The sequence below is a fragment of the Lissotriton helveticus genome, chromosome 10 (genome assembly GCF_964261635.1).
Source record: "Lissotriton helveticus chromosome 10, aLisHel1.1, whole genome shotgun sequence".
Lineage (NCBI taxonomy): Eukaryota > Metazoa > Chordata > Amphibia > Caudata > Salamandridae > Lissotriton > Lissotriton helveticus.
Window position 1 is genome coordinate 575,311,059 of NC_136071.1, and position 19,169 is coordinate 575,330,227.

A 19,169-nucleotide genomic window follows, 5' to 3' on the forward strand; every position below is an offset into this window, starting at 1 on the left:
GGGAGAAGTAGGGAATGAGTATTTGGAGGACATGGCTTGGACCACCAAGCTCTCAGGGGTGGAGTTTTGGGAGAGGAAAAGTGGGTCGCAAGGGGCCGGGGAGTGGGCAATCATCCTGATCACAGGAGACCCTGTGCAGGGCTTGAACCAAGTGCCCAGGACGATGTATGTGAGGGCTTCATTAAAAGGCAGCAGGGGTCCGAAGAGGCTGCTGCTGGCTGAAGCACCTCCGAGGTTAGTCCTGACTGCCACCATAGGAAGCTCTATGCCCAAAGCTTCAGCCACCCTACGCAACACCACTGCGCAGGTAGCTCCCTCCTCAGTAGCCACGTTAGGGGGAGATAGGGGGGGATGGGGGAGAAGCATGCCAAGATCCGGGGAGGTATCCAAGCCACTGGCATCACCTAACTCCTCTCGCGAGTCAGGCACTTCAAGCTGGTCAGCTAAATGCTCAATAGACCCCTCCCAGTCCTTCTCACCCTCCTCTGGCTGCCACCCAGGGCTATAGGGAACTCCATGAATTAACAGCGTTACCAAAGTACCCTCTGGCGTCGAGCGACATCGGTCCGGCATGGGTCCAAGTCGGGGTGAGGCTGGGGTCGACGCCAGTTGGGGGCACAACCGGCGACGGGATGTCATCACAGGAAACAGCGCGGGAAGGTACCATGCGATCGACTAGCACCGATCTGGATCCAGGTTTAGATCCTCAGGGGCCCTCCGGTGCCTGAGCGGTTTACATCGAGGTCACAGGGCCCCCAGCTGAGTCTGTGGGGCCCAAAGGCATGCCTGCAGAGTCCAGCTGCCCAAAAATGCTGTGAAGCGCTTAGTGAAAGCCTCAAAGCTGGGCTGGGGGCGCTAAGGTAAGGGGGGGGAAGCAAGGAGCCGTCCCAGGAGCGGGCTCCTTAGACGGAGAGCGATGACGCTCTGGTTCCCGAGTCGCGTCGGTCAACCGACTGGGAGAAGGCGAAGAGGAAATGCCTTACTTACCTGTAACTGTAGTTATCCAGTATTAGTATCTTTCATAGATTCATATGCCTAAATCATTCCCAGTCGTCGAGATGGGAGTACCTGGTACATAAGTAAAGTAATATCCCATTAGACATGGAAAGTAATAGGCATAAGGTCTCACTTTAGTAACATATCCAGGTCCTTTTGTAATAAGGACAAAACTCTAGAGAACAACCAATCAGCTGTCACCACACTCTGGAACCTTCCTGGATGGAGCTCTAGCCACTCAGATTTTCGTAAGCACAGTGCTATATAGAGGAATCACTGAGTACTAGGTGAGCCCTTCCAAGGAAAGCCGCGGGTTGCATGTGAATCTATGAAAGATAACAATACTGGATAACTGCAGTTACAGGTAAGTAACGCATTTCTTATCCAGTATTAGGGTATATTTCATAGATTTACATGCCTGCATCAGAATAGAAAGCAATGATGAGCACATTTCCGTTTGTACAGAAGGCATAAATGCACCAGTTAATAAGTATATCAATGTTACAATGCAGAGCAATACGTTGCAATTATGGCAAACGTTATAGAAGTAGCAATGAAATGTGCGTTTAGAAAGAGAGGTTGGTGAGAAGGAAGGCTCATCTTTATTGAAATAGATGACGCAACACCACCTGTCCCACTGCAGCATCCTTCATCAGCTCTGAATTCAAGCAATAATGCTTGGTAAATGTATGCGGCGTCATCCATGTTACCGCACTGCAAATGTCTGTGATAGGCACGCCCGCGAACAATGCCATAGAAGCAGAAACTGCTCAAGTGGAACAGGCGCAAATTCTTGATTGTAAAGGTTGACCAGCTTGTTGGTGAAAGAAGACAATAGCACCAGATATCCATCTAGAAATACTTTGTTTTGTTAGAGGAAAACCTTTCCTAGGTAAACTGTAAGCCACGAAAAGTTGGAGGACTTGCGGAATGCTTTTGTCCTGTCAAGGTAGAATTTAAAGGCAGCGTTTCAAATCCAATGAATGTAGAGCTCTTTCAGCTGCTGTTTGAGGATTTGGAAAGAAGGTCTTTAAGACAATAGGTTCGTTAAGGTGGAAGTCCGACGGGACTTTGGGAATAAATTTCGGATTGGTCAGAAGAATCACCCTATCGTTCTTGAATTTCTGAAATGGATCTTATATTGTGAATGTGTGTAGCTCACTGACTCATCTTGCGGACGCAAGGGCCCAAAGAAGTGCAGTGTTCCAGGAGAGGAATTTGAGGTCAGCTCCGTGTATCGGCTCAAAAGGATGTCTCATAAGTTGAGCAAGGACTGTGTTGAGCTGCCACGTTGGAGGAGGAGTCTTTACAGGAGGGAAGTTCGGAATAGACCTTTGAGAAATTGTTTTACCAGTCTAATTGACCAAAGAGAAGTTCCTGTAGAAGATGTCCTAAAACAGGAGATTGCTGCCAGGTGAACTTTGATGGAAGCGTGAGCGAGACACGAAGTTGCTAGATGGAGAAGGTACGGTAATATTTCTTCCGGAGAGGATGTGAGGGGATGCACCTTAGCAGATCTATACCAGATACAGAACCTTTTCCATTTGAAAGAATAAGGCCTGTTCGTACTATCTGCTCTAGCGCAAGACAGAACTGCCCTGCAGTCTGGAGGAATGTTTAGGCCCTGAAAGTCGTGGAACTCAGGAGCCAGGCCGATAATTTGAGAGATTCTGGATCCGGGTGTTGGACTTGTCCCTGGTCCATCGTGAGAAGAGATGGAAACTGAGTTAACTGAAGTGGAGGTTGCAGGGAGAGGAGATGGAGTTCCGTGAACCAATGTTGGCGGGGCCATGCTGAAGCTATTGGAATTAATGTGCAGGGCTCTGCCTTCATCTTCCTGAGGACCCTGGGAATCAGGGGAATCAGTGGAAAGGCGTAGGCAAATACGCCGAACCATGCTATTGAAAAAGCATTCACCAGAGATCCTTGTTGGGGATGCCAGCTTGTGAAGTGTTGGCAGTTGGCGTTGTGCTGTGTGGCAAACAGATCCAACAGTGGTTCGCCCCACTGAGAGAAGATGCTGTTGAGTATCTTGGTTCAACTTTCACTCGTGGCAGGAGGTCTGTACTCTGGTTAGCGAATCTGCCAATTTATTGTCTTTTCCTGGAACATACTCTGCCTTCAGGGAAATTTTGTGTTGAAGTGACCAGTTCCAAATTTTTTGAGATTCTTGTGAGAGTGATAGTGAACGAGTTCCTCCCTGTTAGTTTAGGTAGTGCATCGTTACAGTATTGTCTGTTCTGACGAGCACTAGTGAACCTTTTATCCTGGGAAGGAATGCCAGGAGGGCTCTGTAGGAGAGTAGGGTCTGCAATCCTATGGTCACCCCAGATTTTTGCTTTTTGCTTCACTGGTTTACGACTTTCCTGGCTGTGGGCCTGCTAATCAGACCCACAGCCTAGCTGTTCTCTCTCTAAATTGACATCCATGTACTTTAGGTGCATTTACCAATTGGTACTGGGCCACCTTATCAGTCCCTGTACAGTATACCTTAGGTATCCAGGGCATAGGTGTACCCAGGGCCTACCAGGGGCTGAAGCATGTATTATGCCACCCCTGGCTGGCCATCTAAAACTGATACAACTGGCTGCATGACAGCTGGGGCAAGGTGGTGTAAACACCCTTTGCTGTAGATATAGTATCCCTATATCTAACCCCAAAATGGACACATATATTCCTATCAGTCACTCCTATGGCAGGCCTTATCAATCCTGAAGGCAGAGTGTTTTGGAATTATGTGAGATGGTGCTCTAGCATGAGCTGAGCCTGTCTGCAGCTTGCGGAACCAAGTCCTTATAGCTGTTCCATGATAACGCTATACCATATACTCTCAAGTGCATTATCAACCTCGCGGTTAAATGCTAACTCTGGTATAACATTATCAAAACATGTCGAGTAAGGTGTCATACGAACTGGAATATTACCCCCTCGCCAGTTCTGGCGACGGGGGTAGCATTCCACTCTTTTAGAGGGACACAACATGTATGTAACTGTGAACCCCGGTTAAAGTTAACTCGAGCCTCAGCATCACAAAATGGATGCTGCGACCACAGACAAGTCTGACCTCCTGCTGCTGGGAGTCCTTCCTGCGAGGGAGGCCTGGACAAAGGGTTTCCTGCCTTAGGAGGTGCTAGCACCACCCCAGACAGGATTTTGTGTATTGGGTAGGACAAGCCTGAAAGGAATGAGACATGCTTGGGGAACACAAGGTGTCCCTGTGCATACACCAGTTCAAACCAGTTGCTGGGGCACTCCAGCCCCAGCTCTGGCGCAAAAACCGGACAAAGGATAGGGGGTGTAACCACCCCCCTTCCTGGTCCCACCCATAGGAGGGACCTAGTCATAGTACAGCCCCCTTTAGCAGGATTAAGGTAGGAGCTGGTCCAATTCCAAATTAGATTATCCTGAACAACTTTACAAGAAGAAACTCTGGACTTCGACGTTCTGCTCCACAGAAGACTAAAGCATCTCCCTTGTGGGCAATGAGTGTCCACCCTGCAACTGCAGGCACTGTGAGAAGTTGGCCTGATACATGATGCTCACTAGTTCTAGTGATCACCTTGTATCAGTCCAAACAACCCTTATGGTGATTGGTTGTAAGTCAACCTTATAGACCAGCTATCCTAATGGTAGCATGGACAAAGCAGTCTTAGGCTAAACTCTTTTGGCATGTGAAGCCAGCTGTTTTACCACAATATAACCCCTTGAATACCAGATGAAAGGACACCACACAGGTTGTTATGAAAATAAACAGTATATTTATTAATAACATCTCTGAACTCTTTATGAGGTCAGAGGGCTAAGCACATGACAATCTCCTACGAAAAATACGACAAGTATCACAAAATTACAATGGTGCCCGAGGGGCACGACAAACCATATACTAAGTAAGTGGAATGTGAAAGTCGATAAAAGGAATGGAGCTGTCCAGAGGCTGTAGGATCGATGGGACCACGCTACACTAACTCTAGGTAAGTAATAGGAGGCCCACGGAACGCGTGTGCAGAGTGTGAACTCACACGCGAGATGCGTAACAACGTCTTTGGACAGTACAGTTCAAGTTAAAGGTGAGTACGGACAATCCTGACTAGTTAAGACTAAAACGACTGTGGAACTGGACACTAGGACAGTTAAACTACCCTTGAGCACCGAAATGCTCTCGTTACCTCACCCACGGGCTGCGGGTGCATAGGTGCCAAAGTGTGTCGGGTTCTCGCGTTGAAGTCAATGGAGCCTGAAAGAAAAGATGCTGCAGGCGACCAGGAGGAAGATGTCGGGTGCGATCCAAGGGTGGATCGGTGAAGAAGAGGACCTGAAAGCAGAGGGGACAGTGTTCAAAGTGACTAGCCAGTGACCGGTGTGGAACCAGGAAGGAACCAGGTGCTGTTGTCGCGATCAGGTGAAGAGTGGACGCTTGACTCTGCAGCCACGTGGACCAGGAGGTGTCTTCGACGACCAGGATGGAGGCACGAGCTGTCCCACGCAGGCTCTCGCTGTCGGCGGTGTTGGATCCGGAATCGGCGTCAACAGGCCTTGGAAAAGGCAACCCACGCGGTGAGTGGAGAAAGCATCTGGTGTGGACTAGGAGAGTCCAGGGTGCCCCTCTTTTGGAAGGGAGCAAGGGCCAGTCTGGAGCAACCAGACCAGCAGCAAAGATTCAAAGGTTCGTCGTCTAGGAGGCAACTAGCCAGCCGGCAAGTGACCAGACAACGCGTCGAGCAGCAGACAAGCAGAAAGGCCCCACGCAGATCTCGTGGATGCTGGAGGGCTGATCTTCGGTGCTGGGGCTTCTCAGTCCCCAAAGCACTTGGTCGAGTTTACCTCGGGAGTCGTGCTGGAAGCGAAGTGCAGGTTTGTTCAAGATGGCCGGTCCCACGTGTCTCGTCGCACCCACGGGTCTCAGCTTTGCTGCAGATGTGAGTTGAGGTCAGAGAGGTCTGGGAATCCGGGTCTCGTCGGGCTCTGAAGTCTGGATCCTCGAGGGAAGACGACAAAGTGAAGCCGCTGGACGCTTGGTGGTGCCTGCAGTTGCAGGGTGGACACTCCTTGCCCACAAGGGAGATTTCTTCAGTCTTCTGTGGAGCAGAACGTCGAAGTCCAGAGTTGTTTCTTGTAGAGTAGTTCAGGATTAATCTAATTTGGAATGGGACCAGCTCTTACCGTTATCCTGCTAAAGGGGGCTGCACTACTGACTAGGTCCCTCCCCTGGGTGGGACCAGGAAGGGGGTGGTTACACCCCATATCCTTTGTCCGGTTTCCCACCAGAGCTGGGGCTGGAGTGCCCCAGCAACTGGTTTGAACCGGTGTATGCACAGTGTAGGAAGGTGGATACCTGACTATGGTTGCCCCCAACTTTTTGCCTAGTGTTTTGCTGGTTTCTGACTTAGTTGGCCTGGGATCTTGCTATCCAGGACCCCAGGCTTCCTGCTCTCTCTGTTAAAATGGACTCCATGTACCCTAGGTACATATCTAATTGGATACTGAGTCACCTTATCAGTCCCTGTATAGTATACCTTAGGTATCCAGGGCATAGGTGTACCCAGGGCCTACCAGGGGCTGAAGCATGTATTATGCCACCCCTGGCTGGCCATCCAAAACTGACAACTGGCTGCAAGACAGCTGGGGCAAGGTGGTGTAATCACCCTTTGCTTTAGATATAGTATACCTATATCTAAACCTAAAATGGACACATATATTCCTGTCAGTCACTCCTATGGCAGGCCTTAACAATCATGAAGGCAGAGTGCTTGGAATTATGTGAGATGGTGCTCTGGCACGAGCTGAGCCTGTTTGCAGCTTGCGGAACCAAGTCCAAATAGCTGTTCCATGATAACGCTATACCATATACTCTTAAGTGCATTATAATCCTCGCGGTTAAATGCTAACTTTGGTATAGCATTATCAAAACATGTCGAGTAAGGTGTCATACGAATTGGAATACTAACCCCTCGCCAATTCTGGCGACGGGGTTAGCATTCCACCCTTCTAGAGGGACACGACATGTATGTAACTGTGAACCCCTTGGGCGTATGCGCGCTTAACAAATAATAAATAACATAACATATCTTTTTTCTCAGGCTTATTGTAAATAGTGATCATATGTCTTTTATGTACTGTTATGTTTGATTCTCTCACCAGCGGCAAGAAGCCCTTGGGCGTATGCGCGCTTAACAAATAATAAATAACATAACATAACATAACCCCGGTTAAAGTCAGACACAGCCTCAGCTCCACAAAATGGATGCTGCCACCGAGACACAAGTCTGCCCTCCTGCTGCTGGGAGTCCAGCATCGGCGACAGCCAACAGCCTCGTGGGACAGCTCGCACCTCCAGCCTGGACGCCCACAACGCCTCCTGGCCCGTGTGACTGCAGAGCCCAGCGTCGCCCACTCACCTGGTCGAGGTGACTTCATCCAGTGCCATCCTGGTGCCCACATAATCACTGGCGAATGATTAAGAACTAAGTCCCCTCTGCTTTCAGGTCGTCTCCTTCACTGATCCAGCCTTGGATCACACCGAACTTCTTCACTGGTCGCCTGCCAGCAACATCTTCTTTCAGGCTCCATAGACTACAACGAGGATTCCCAACGTCATTTGAACCCTATGCAGCCGCAGCCCCTGGGCTAGGTAACTCGAGCATTTTGGTGCTCCAGCACAGGTTCACTCTCCTAGTGTCCAGATCCTTTTTCGTTTTTAGTCTACCTAGTTGGATTCGTCCGGAAACAGTAACTTTAGAAACGCTAGCATCCATAGACTTCTTCCCGCATCCCGCGTGAGAGTGCACACTCTGCACCCGATCTCCCGAGGCCTCCTGCTCCTAACCTTAGGGTTCAGTAGTGTAGTCCTAGCGATCCTGAAGCCTCTGGATCTTGTTACTTACCTGCTAGTATTTCGCATTCCACTTTTTGTGTATATGGTTTTTCGTGCCCCTCGGGCATTTGTGTAAATTGTGCAACTTGAAGTATTTTCGTAAGAGTTTTGTATTGTGCTTAGCTCCCTGACTCATAAAGAGTTCAGGGTAGACTTGTTATTAATAAAAATATCCTATATTTTTATAACAACTTGTGTGGTGTCCTTTCACTTGGTGTTCAAGGGGTATATGTGATGGTAAAACAGCTGGCTTAACACGCCCTCTAGAGTTTAGCCTAAAGACTGCTCTTGTCCACGCTACTAGGATAGCTGGTCTTATAAGGTTGACTTACAACCAATCATCAATAAGGGTTGTTTGGTATGATACAAAGTGATCACTAGAATAGTGAGCACTATATATCAGGCCAACTTCTCACACACAGGGCACCTTGTGTGCCCCAGGCATGTCTCATTCCTTTCAGGCCTATCCTACCCAATACACAAAATCCTGTCTGAGGTGGTGCTAGCACCGCCCCTGACAGGAAACCCTTTGTCCAGGCCTCCCTCGCTGGAAGGACTCCCAGCAGCAGGAGGTCAGACTTGTGTCTGTGGTGGCAGCATCCATTTTGTGATGCTGAGGCTTGAGTTAACTTTAACCGGGGTTCACAGTTACATACATGTCGTGTCCCTCTAGAAGGGTGGAATGCTAACTCCGTCGCCAGAATTGGCGAGGGGTTAGTATTCCAATTCGTATGACACCTTACTCGACATGTTTTGATAATGCTATGCCAAAGTTAGCATTTGACCGCGAGGTTGATAATGCACTTAAGAGTATATGGTATAGCGTTATAATGGAACAGCTATTAGGACTTGGTTCCGCAAGCTGCAGACGGGCTCAGCTCATGCCAGAGCACCATCTCACATAATTCCAAGCACTCTGCCTTCAGGATTGTTAAGGCCTGCCATAGGAGTGACTGATAGGAGGATATGTGTCCATTTTAGGGTTAGATATAGGTATACTATATCTACAGCAAAGGGTGTTTACACCACCTTGCCCCAGCTGTCATGCAGCCAGTTGTATCAGTTTTAGATGGCCAGCCAGGGGTGGCATAATACATGCTTCAGCCCCTGGTAGGCCCTGGGTACACCTATGCCCTGGATACCTAAGGTATACTGTACAGGGACTGATAAGGTGGCCCAGTACCAATTGGTAAATGCACCTAAAGTACATGGTTGTCAATTTAGAGAGAGAACAGCTAGGCTGTGGGTCTGATTAGCAGGCCCACAGCCAGGGAAAGTCGTAAACCAGTGAAGCAAAAAGCAAAAATCTGGGGTGACCATAGGATTGCAGACCCCACTCTCCTACAGGCACCATCAAGCGTCCTAGCGGTCCACTTTGTTGTCCTTCCTGCCGGATCCAGACTTCAGAGCCAGACGAGACCCGGACTCCCAGACCTCTCCGACCTCTACCCACATCTGCAGCACAGCGGAGACCCGTGGGTGCGACGAGACACGTGGGACCGGCCATCTTGAAGAGACTGCACTTCGCTTCCAGCACGACTTCTGAGGCATCCTCAAGTAAGTGCTTTGGGGATTGAGAATCCCCAGCCCCGAGCAGCTCCTGCACCAAAGACCAGCCCTCCAGCATCCACGAGATCTGCGTGGGGCCCTTTTGCTTGATTGCTGCTCGACGCGTTGTCTGGTCACTTGCCGGCTGGCTAGTGACCTCCTAGACGACAAACCTTTGCATCTTTGCTGCTGGTCTGGTTGCTCCAGACTGGCCCTTGCTCCCTCCCAAAAGAGGGGGCACCCCGGACCCTCCTGGTCCACTCCAGACGCAGTTTCCACTCACCGCGTGGGTTGCCTTTGCCAAGACCTGTTGATTCCAAATCCGGATCCGACACCGCCGATAGTGAGAGCCTGCGTGGGACAGCTCGTGCCTCCATCCTGGTCGAAGACACCTCCTGGTCCACGTGGCTGCAGAGACAAGCGTCCACTCTTCACCTGATCGCGACAAAAGCATCTGGTTCCATCCTGGTTCCACACCAGTCACTGGCTAGTGAATTTGAACACTGTCCCTTCTGCTTTGAGGTCCTCTTCTTCCTCGATCCACCCTTGGATCGCACCGGACATCTTCCTCTTGGTCGCCTGCAGCATCTTTCTTCAAGGCTCCATTGACTTCAACGCGGAAACCAGACACACTTTCACACCTATGCACCCGCAGCCCATGGGTGAGGTAACAAGAGCATTTCGGTGCTCATAGGTAGATTGACTCTCCTAGTGTCCAGATATCCAGTCGTTTTAGTCGTAACTAGTAGGAACTGTCTATTACTTACCTTTTCGTAATTTGCTCTGCCCATTGACTTTGTTCCGCATCTCGCGTGTGAGTTCACACTCTGCACACGCGTCCCGTGGGCCTCCTGATACTTACCTAAGGTTAGAGTAGGGTAGTCCCAGCGAACCTACAGCCTCTGGGCATCTTCATTTTCTAAATCATTCTACTCATACCATTTACTTAGTATATGGTTTGCCGTGCCTCTATGGCACCATTGTAATTTTGTGCAACTTATCGTATTTTTCCTAAGAGATTGTCATGTGCTTAGCCCTCTGACCTCATAAAGAGTTCAGAGGTGTTTGTTATTAATAAATATACTGTTTATTTTCATAACAACCTGTGTGGTGTCCTTTCATCTGGTATTCAAGGGGTTATATGTGGTAAAACAGCTGGCTTCTCATGCCAAAAGAGTTTAGCCTAAGACTGCTTTGTCCATGCTACCATTAGGATGGTTGGTCTATAAGGTTGACTTACAACCAATCACCGTAAGGGTTGCTTGGACTGATACAAGGTGATCACTAGAACTACTGAGCATCATATATCAAGCCAACTTCGCACAGGCTCAATAGACTGCTCTCAGCTCTAGGAGGTTTATGTGCAGCTTCCGCTCAGAAGATGACCACTTCCAGCTGATCTGAAGCTCCTGAAGGAAGGCTCCTCAACCTTCTAGAGACGCATCTGTGTTTATCACTTGAGGAGAGGTTTGAGTCAGAAAAGGTAGGCCTCGAGAGAGATTTCGTGGATGAGTCCACCAGTTCAGAGGCGACCATCAGAGGAGTCACCAGTATGATGTTGAAGGATCCGTTGACATGAATCCACTGAGTGGAGAGAGCCTCTTGGAGAAGATGCATGCGGAGGCCACAGTAGGGAACTAGAAGAAAGAAGGAAGACATCATTCCGAGGAGGGATTTTAATAGGTGCACTGAAACACTTTTTCTTTATACGCTCTGCTAATTGCAGGAGCTTTTGTTGTCGTTCTTGTGATGGGTAAGCCTATTTCAGGACCGTATGCAGGACAGCTTCCAAAAATGTTATCCACTGAGAAGGTTGAGAGACCCAATTTTTTTGAAAAGCCATAGACATGCTCTGGAAGACTTCCTCGCGCTGTCGAGAGAGGGTGCCTTGACGAGCCAGTCGTCGAGATAAGGAAAAACTTGGTGATGCTGCTGCTTGAGGTATGCAGTCACTGGGTAAAGACATTTTATGAAGATGCGCGGGGCTGAATTGAGTCCGAAGGGCAGGACTCGGAACTAGTAGTGCCTGCCGGCCCCAGCGAACCTCAGAAACTTTGTGTCTTTTGTGGATAGGAATATGAAAATAGGCTTCTTGGAGGTCCAAGGATACCATGAAGTTGTTTGCATTGAGAAGCTTCAAAAAACAATCTAAGGATGGAGTCGATGCCCATGCGCACGATCGTCCAAGGGAGGAATCACCTATCTCGTGACTACAAAGACTTCTTCCAAGTCAACAAGGTGCAAGCATCTGGGCCTAACACAAGATGGCGATCTAATGCAAAATGTGTGATCTGCAGCTCATATGCCTCGAACAGATTGTTTCTTCAGGAATTTGTTTCGACTTCTCAAATCTAGAATTGGCCTACATTTCTTTTCTTTTTTGAGCACCAAGAAGAATCGGGAGTTAAAATCTTGTCCTGTTTGATGAACAGGAACCCGTTCTATAGCTCCTTTTCGGATCATTGATATTTCCAGGGGTAAGAGGTGTAAATGTTTGTGAGCCATAGGTTGAGGAGGTGTCGGAGGAGTTTGCACAAACTCTAGAGAATGTCCAAACTGTACTAGTTGGAGAACCCAACGATCTGTTGTGATTTAATTCCAATTTTGAAGATAGTGGGATATTTTTCCTCCTATTTTGGGGGGTTGAGATAAAACTGAGATCGGCGGTAGAGAGAAGTCATTGGCGTCGGGTGGAACCTTTTGTCTTCCCCGCCTTTCCGCGAACGGAAGACTTGTTGTAGGAAGTCTGTGTCTGTTGCCTCTGTTAAAATTGTGGTCTGTATTGTTGGTTAGAGGAGGAGTAGGTAGGATACCTATTCTGCTGGTAGTCTCCTCTGTAAGAAGATTGCCCTCTACCCCATGAGCCTCGAAAAGGGGTGCTTTTATATTGGAGGGAATCCAAAGCTCTGGCTGTATCTGTATCTTTCTTGATCCCTTGGAGGGCTTCACCAATAGGAGTTCCAAAAGGGAATTGTCTATCATAGAGCATGTCAAGGATTTTGGTCTCGATCTCAGGCTGGAATGTTGTCACCTTAAGCCATCCATGGCGCCTTAGAACTGCCGCCTGAGCCAGTTGGCGGAAACCAGTGGATGAGATGTCCATCGCACAGTCGATAGTTTCAGAAGCCAATCTTTTGCTCTCCAACAACACTTTCTTCGCTTCCTCTTTAGTATCTTGCAGGAGGGTCTCTAGGTAGGGTGCAATGTCTGACCACATCTGCCTGTTGTAGCGTCCCAATAACACCAATGAGTTACATGCTCGTACAGTTAACGCCGACATGGAGGAAAAGCACTTTCCAATAGTGTCCAAGCGCCTGCCCTCTTTATCCGGAGGCAGATATGTTTTTTGATCTGCGTTGAGCTGCCCGAGTAATGACTGAATTAAGCTTGGGATGGCCTATAGGGCAGGCCAGAGCGTTGTCGGGAGCTCTATATTTTTTATCCAATCTTGGCAAGACTGGAGGAACTTTAGAGGGGTTTTGCAATTTTTTGATGCCTTGATCCCAGATATAATTTGTGATAGGCATAGATCCAACAGATTTTTTTTTTAAAGGTTCCTTGAGGTCGTAAAGGAAACAGTCCTGTTGGTGAGTAGGCATTGGAAGTTGAAAACTTTTTTCTGCTCTTTCCAGGAGATTATGGAATCCTCCGATATCTTTTGGAGGGAGCCTATCTGAGGAGGTGACAGACGCTGGAAAAGGGATAAAAGTAGTCCCATTCGTCATGATGCGACTGAGTATCCCAAATTTCCCCTTCTTGTGGCTCATCCTCCTCGTTGTCCGTGGTGGGGGGAGGCGGTACAAGCACTTCAGTTGCATGAAGTGGTGGAGGTGGTACTTGCGCCATCTGAGGTGGAGGGATAACTGGAGCAGGAGACGGAACAGAGGTAGGGAACCTCTTTTAGTTTGAAATCAAAGTGTAGGTCAGAGAACAGGGCTGAAGGAAGACAAACTATTTGTGGCTGTGGTGATGGCTTTGTTCTTGATAATACACCTGCTCATCCATATCCTGATCCTCATACTCCGTGTCCTCCTGGTATTTAAAATTGAGTTTAGAAGGACTTCTTGCAGCCCAAAACATACTGTCCTCGTTAGAATCATCATCTTCATCCAAAAGATGAGGGGAGCAAAGGTTGGACCCTACTGGGTGATGTCAGGGAAGGCGTCAGCCTCGGTTTGCTGAATTTCTGTTGTAAATATGTATTTTCTGTCCATGACTTAGGCGTCGTCGACGAGGCGGTCGTCTGTATATTTGTCGACGAAGAATCATCGATGGTCAAAAGGGGCACTTCCGCCGATGATGGAACCCTCGTCGACGAAGTAGTCGTCGACGATGGGTGGGTTGTCGACGGTACACTCTTCATCGACGTGCGTATCATCGTCAGCGAAGCACTCGTCGTCGTGCTCGTCGACTAGCAAGCCATTGAGGCTATCTTAGACGTCGACGAAGACTTCTTGTTCGTCGATGACAAAGGGGTATGTGCCGTCGATGACGACGTCGTCAAATAAAGATGCCGACTAGACTGAAATTGTGGAGACGGTCGTCATCGACGAAGTCACTCCAGTAGCTGTGTGAGGAGATCTTGTCGTCGAAGCAAACGTCAACGAGATGGTAGTCGACTGGGCTGAGGAAGGCTTTTTAAAAGTGTTTCACCCTCAGTGGAGGAGTCCGAGGGTCTGAAGCTGGTTTCTGCGAACTTTGAAGTGGAGGAGACTTCCTGCCAGGCAAATCCTTGATTTTTGGAGCCTCTGAAGACTTTTTGTGTGTCTTCTTTGGAGGTTGTTGCGAAGGGCCTGGAGAGACATCTCTGGACCTTTTTTGATGAGTTTTAGTGGAGGATCTTGATGAGCTCTCACTCTCCTCAGAGGACAATGGGCATCTTTGTCCTTAAGCCTCTGCAGCCAAGTCAAAAGCCTTCTCTCACAGTCTTAACGTTTTTGTAGAAAAGGTACGACAAACCTTGCAGTCTTTAGGTGAGTGGTCCGGATAAAGACAGTAGAGGCCGTCTTTATGAGGGTCGTCGACGTGTAACCTCTTCTTTCTGCAGGTACCACAGGGTCTAAAAAGACTATTTTTAAGAGTTGCCGACATGAAGACAGTAAGGACTTCACTCAGACAAAGACAACCCTGAAGAGAAATACCTTGAATACAAGAAATAACTGAATACAAGGAAAAATAAGGAAAACCTGAGAAGAGCTCAGTGGAGACTCCATTAGCACGACGTGCAGTAGTAAATCTGAGGGACTAGAGCTTCTTCCAGGAAGCTTCCAGAGGGTGGTGACAGCTGATTTGTTGTTCTCTAGAGTTTGGTCGTTATTACAAAAGGACCTGGATATGTTACTAATGTGAGGCCTTAGGCCTATTACTTTCTATGTTTAATGGGACATTAATTTACTTATGTACCAGGGACTCCCATCTCGACAACGGGGAATGATTCAGGCATATGAATCTATGAAAGATACCCTAATACTGGATAACGACAATGCTTAATCGCCGCCTTCTTGTGCTTCGACTTACCCGATGAGTGCAAGTGATGGGGGCTCTGCGACCAGTCAAGAGACCTTCCTCTAGACCAGGACCTCAAATGGCACAGTACGGACTGCCTAGTCGCCTAGAGCTTTCGGGACCGCTCCCGCAAAGACTCCGGATTCATGGCCCGGCAGTCGGAGCACGACTTTGCATCATGGTTGCTCTGCAGGCACCAGAGACACACGAGGTGCAGATCGGTGACTGACATCAGTTTGTGAAGGGATTCACAAGGTTTAAAGCCAATCCGACAATGGGACATCCCTTGTGCAGCAGGAGTCTAAGACTCAAAAAAAGCTGTCGACAAAAGTCGAAAACTGTAGTTAAAAAAAAATTACTGAGGGACACCCTCTCACCGGATCTGCGCTGGCTGCCACAGAAAAAGAAAGTACTGACGTCAGGGGTGGTGTCTAAGCAGACACTGACATCGTCATTGTGACTACGATGCCGACAACAGACGCCGAGATGACCTACCGCCACGCCGGGGTACTGCTATGAAAAAATTCTTCGGATCCAGTCTGACGCCTGGGGGTAATTCTAAAGGTAAGGAATCCAACTACAGTCTCTTTAAAATATGCACTGACAGCACATGGATGTAGTTAAGGCCCTGATAAAGTGGGGGGAGTTGGCTCTTCAGCTAAACTAGGTGGTAGAGCTCACATGGGGGAGGGAGGACATAGGGCTGCATTTCGTCAACTTTCTGCTACTTTTTGCAGGCACGTCTCGGGGGGTTTTCCTCTTACTAAAATAAAGTGGGGTGTACTTGGGGGGGGGGGAACAGCTTTTTGTGACAAAGTAAAAAAATACTTGCTCAGTGTTTTGGTCATGCACTGCCCGGGATGTCGGCATGGTGCTGGTCTTCTGTAGAGGATTGGTGCGCTGCTGAATTGTGTGGTGGGGAAGGGGAGCAGTAACCTCTCACGCCTCCCATGTCTGCTGCCCAAGCAATATAAAACAAAAGTCAGGAATCACAAAAATTTAAATCAAGCTCAACAAGCACAACCGATGGGCACTTGATTGAGATTACCCAGCCACTATTTAACGCAAAAAGTGCATAAATTAAATCTGTATAAAACTACTTTTATATGGTGCTCTGTAAGGCGATGCTGCTGGTAATTGGAGTGGGGGGGGGTGTGGGGGGGGGCGGGGGAGTGGTGTGCAACGATAGATGGGGAAAGCTTCCAGAAGACGTTTTGAGTTTTCTGAAAAGTTCTCATCATGCACCCAGGAAAGGAAGGAGGAGGAGTGAGGGGCAGAGCACAAAGGCAACACAGATAACTGCTAACACTTGCGCTTAAAGCAGACTATAGATATTCATAAAGAGAATGAGAGCAGCAGGGGGCACGCATGAAACCGAGTGGGACCACTGAATGCCAAGGAAAAAGGAGTGCAGTGATCAAAGGATACATAAACCAGACAGTAAGGGCACTTTTAACAATGGCAGTCGCAACCAACTTGAAAACAAGCCCAAAGGCGCAACTAGGAACAGCTTTTCACCAATAACATGAAACCAATTTTGAAAGGCACACAAAACAAATGGACAGTGGTAGGTGTGGCATTAACTCACATGGCAATCACACCATGCCTCACAGCGCATGCGCACTGCCTCTTTGCCACACCTAAAAAGGGAGGCCTGAGCTTTGCCATTGCTTTAAGTAGCAAAGTCGAGTTCGCAGTTTAAAAACTGCCCTTCCAGTCTGCAGTGGCAGACATGGAGTCGCGTTTCATACGTTTGTCACACCCAGGGTGGTACAAGCAATCCTGGGTTGACTATCTCACAGGCCCTGGGTACCATATACTAGGTTCTTACAAGTAAGTTAGCTCATGCCAAATGGTTGCAATCCAATCAAACATGCACACTTTGAGGTTATGGTACTGGCACTGTGGTCTGGTTAGCAGAATGTTGTGCACTCATCACAAAACAACCCGCACCAGTCCAAATCCTTACAAAAAGGGTTATTTCCTAACACTATTGTACAATAAAAAAGATTCAGGTCAACTCTAGGTCATACGATAAATTAGATATGAGAAACTGACGCCTTGAAGAAGCTATATAATGAGCTACATTCTAGAAATAATTTGGCATCATTCAATCCCAAGCCTATATACAGGACTTTTACTATGCAGAAGAACAGTTTTCAGCACCGAATATGAAAAGGAATTAAAGACAAAAATAGTGCTACCATTCATCTGATATTTTTAGATCACTCTGACCTGCACTTGCATGTAGAGATGAGCTTCTTGACGTTCTTTCCTCTTTTGAGCCTCTATTCTTTTTTCTTCCTGTAATCTTTCCACAAGTTGCTGGGGGATGTCATGATCTGTGACAGCTAGCAAAACTTCACCTAGAAATGAATCGTTAGGTATAAATTGTAACATGTTAATTATATCAACTATTTCTATATATAATAATGCTTTTAGGTCCAAAGGTGCATTTTGAGAACCTGCGAACTACTGACTTGAACTGAACTTCAGACCAATTGTTTTTGTATAAAAATATTCTTAAGTTACTTTATTTGGAGAACCAAGCATGTCTGGATAAGCAATAAATACTTTATGATAAAGCAATTGAAATACAGTTTGAATGATAATTGTATATGCACTTTGGTTTGACTTACAGTATGGATGCAGAGAAATGCAATAATTAATAAATGCAGTACACAGACTTGAATAGGATTTTCAGTAAAATAGCGGGTAAGTAACATTTGAGATTACTAGATATATGAACAATAATTACTTATCTGTAATCTGTGGTTCTCCAGTATTGGTGTCTTTCATAGATTCACATGCATGAATCATTCCCCGTCTTTGGAGTGGGAGTCCCACGGTACATAAAAAAAAGCAATAATTTGTATATAAGAAAACCAAAACCCTTGGTAATACCAACCAGGAAGTAAAGTAGCCCTAAGCTACAATGGAAAAAACTTCCACACTCATGATTATCCTAGTCATTTTGTACAGACCAAACTACAGCCAATCAGACGCCAGCACCCACTAGAATGCTCTCCCTAGAGACTCAGGCTCTCAGATTTTCTCGCACAGGAGTGAAAGTAATAATATTGCCTGGGGAGCCTCTGAGGGGAGGTGGGCGGGTGCATGTGAATCTATGAAAGACACCAATACTGGAGAACCACAGATTAGAGTTAAGTAACTATTGTTCTTCTCCAGTATTGGGGTGTCTTTCATAGATTCATATGCCTGAATCAGAGTAAATAGCAGTACACACCATCCTGCTCAGACGCTTTTTTTGCATTCTTATGCATATGTACATTTTGCAAACAATATTACATGAAACATAAGCGTCTAGAAAAGCATAGAGGAGGAGGAAGAACAGAGGCTCACATTATTTAAAAAGATTGCGAAGCACTGCTCGTCCCACTGAAGTATCTGCATCACTGGCAGCATTCAAGCAATAGTGCTTGGTGAAGGTATGCGTGCTGGTCCAGGTTGCTGCTCTGCAGATGTGATGAAGAGGCACTCCAGCGAAGAGGGCTGTTGAGGAGGAGACCGCTCTCGTAGAATGCACTCTTGGCAAGGACTGCAATGGTCTTCCTGCTTGTTGGTAACAGACTAACTGCTGAGGACACCTAACGGGCTATGGTCGGCTTAGATACAGCGTATCCTTGACGTATCCTCCCATATGCTACAAAGAGCTTATCTGTTTTACGCAATGTAGCAATTCGTTGGAGGTAAAATTTAAGACATCTCCTGATGTCCAGGGAATGCAAGGCCTTCTCCACTCTCGTTTGTGGATTAGGAAAGAATGTCCTTAAGAGCACCAGCTCATTAAGGTGAAAGTCAGATGGAACTTTAGGCATGTAGCTTGGATTGGTACGTAGCACCACCGAATTTGAAGTGAACTGTAAAAACGGAGCTTTGATGGTGAATGCTTGAATGTCACTGACTCTACGTGCCGATGTTAGAGCTAGGAGAGAAACCTTCCAGGAAAGGAATTTGAGATTCACTTTATGAATAGGCTCAAAGGGATGACGCATGAGCTGAGAGAGTACCACATTCAAGTACCAGGAAGGAGGTGGACGCCGAACAGGCGGGAACATTCAAAAAAGGCCTTTGAAGAATTGCTGAATTATTCTAGTGGAATACAAAGAATTAGAGCCATCTTGATGGAATCTGGAAATGGCCGCTAAAACCACTTTCAGTGTGGAATGAGACAAGCCAGACTTAGCTAGTTGAAAAAAGAACGTTAAGATCTGTTCTGGTTTCACAT

General features: G+C 47.4%; 1 protein-coding gene across 4 annotated transcripts in view; it reads right to left on the reverse strand.

The window, feature by feature from the left end:
* The window catches only part of USP7 (ubiquitin specific peptidase 7), a 1,709,027-nt gene that overhangs the window by 730,160 nt on the left and 959,698 nt on the right, over nt 1-19,169 (reverse strand). For all 4 annotated transcript variants that reach the window (XM_078663105.1, XM_078663106.1, XM_078663108.1 and 1 more), the window contains one exon: nt 17,156-17,286. In XM_078663105.1, the coding sequence (XP_078519231.1) occupies nt 17,156-17,286 (131 nt within the window). The remainder of the gene's footprint in view (nt 1-17,155; nt 17,287-19,169) is intronic.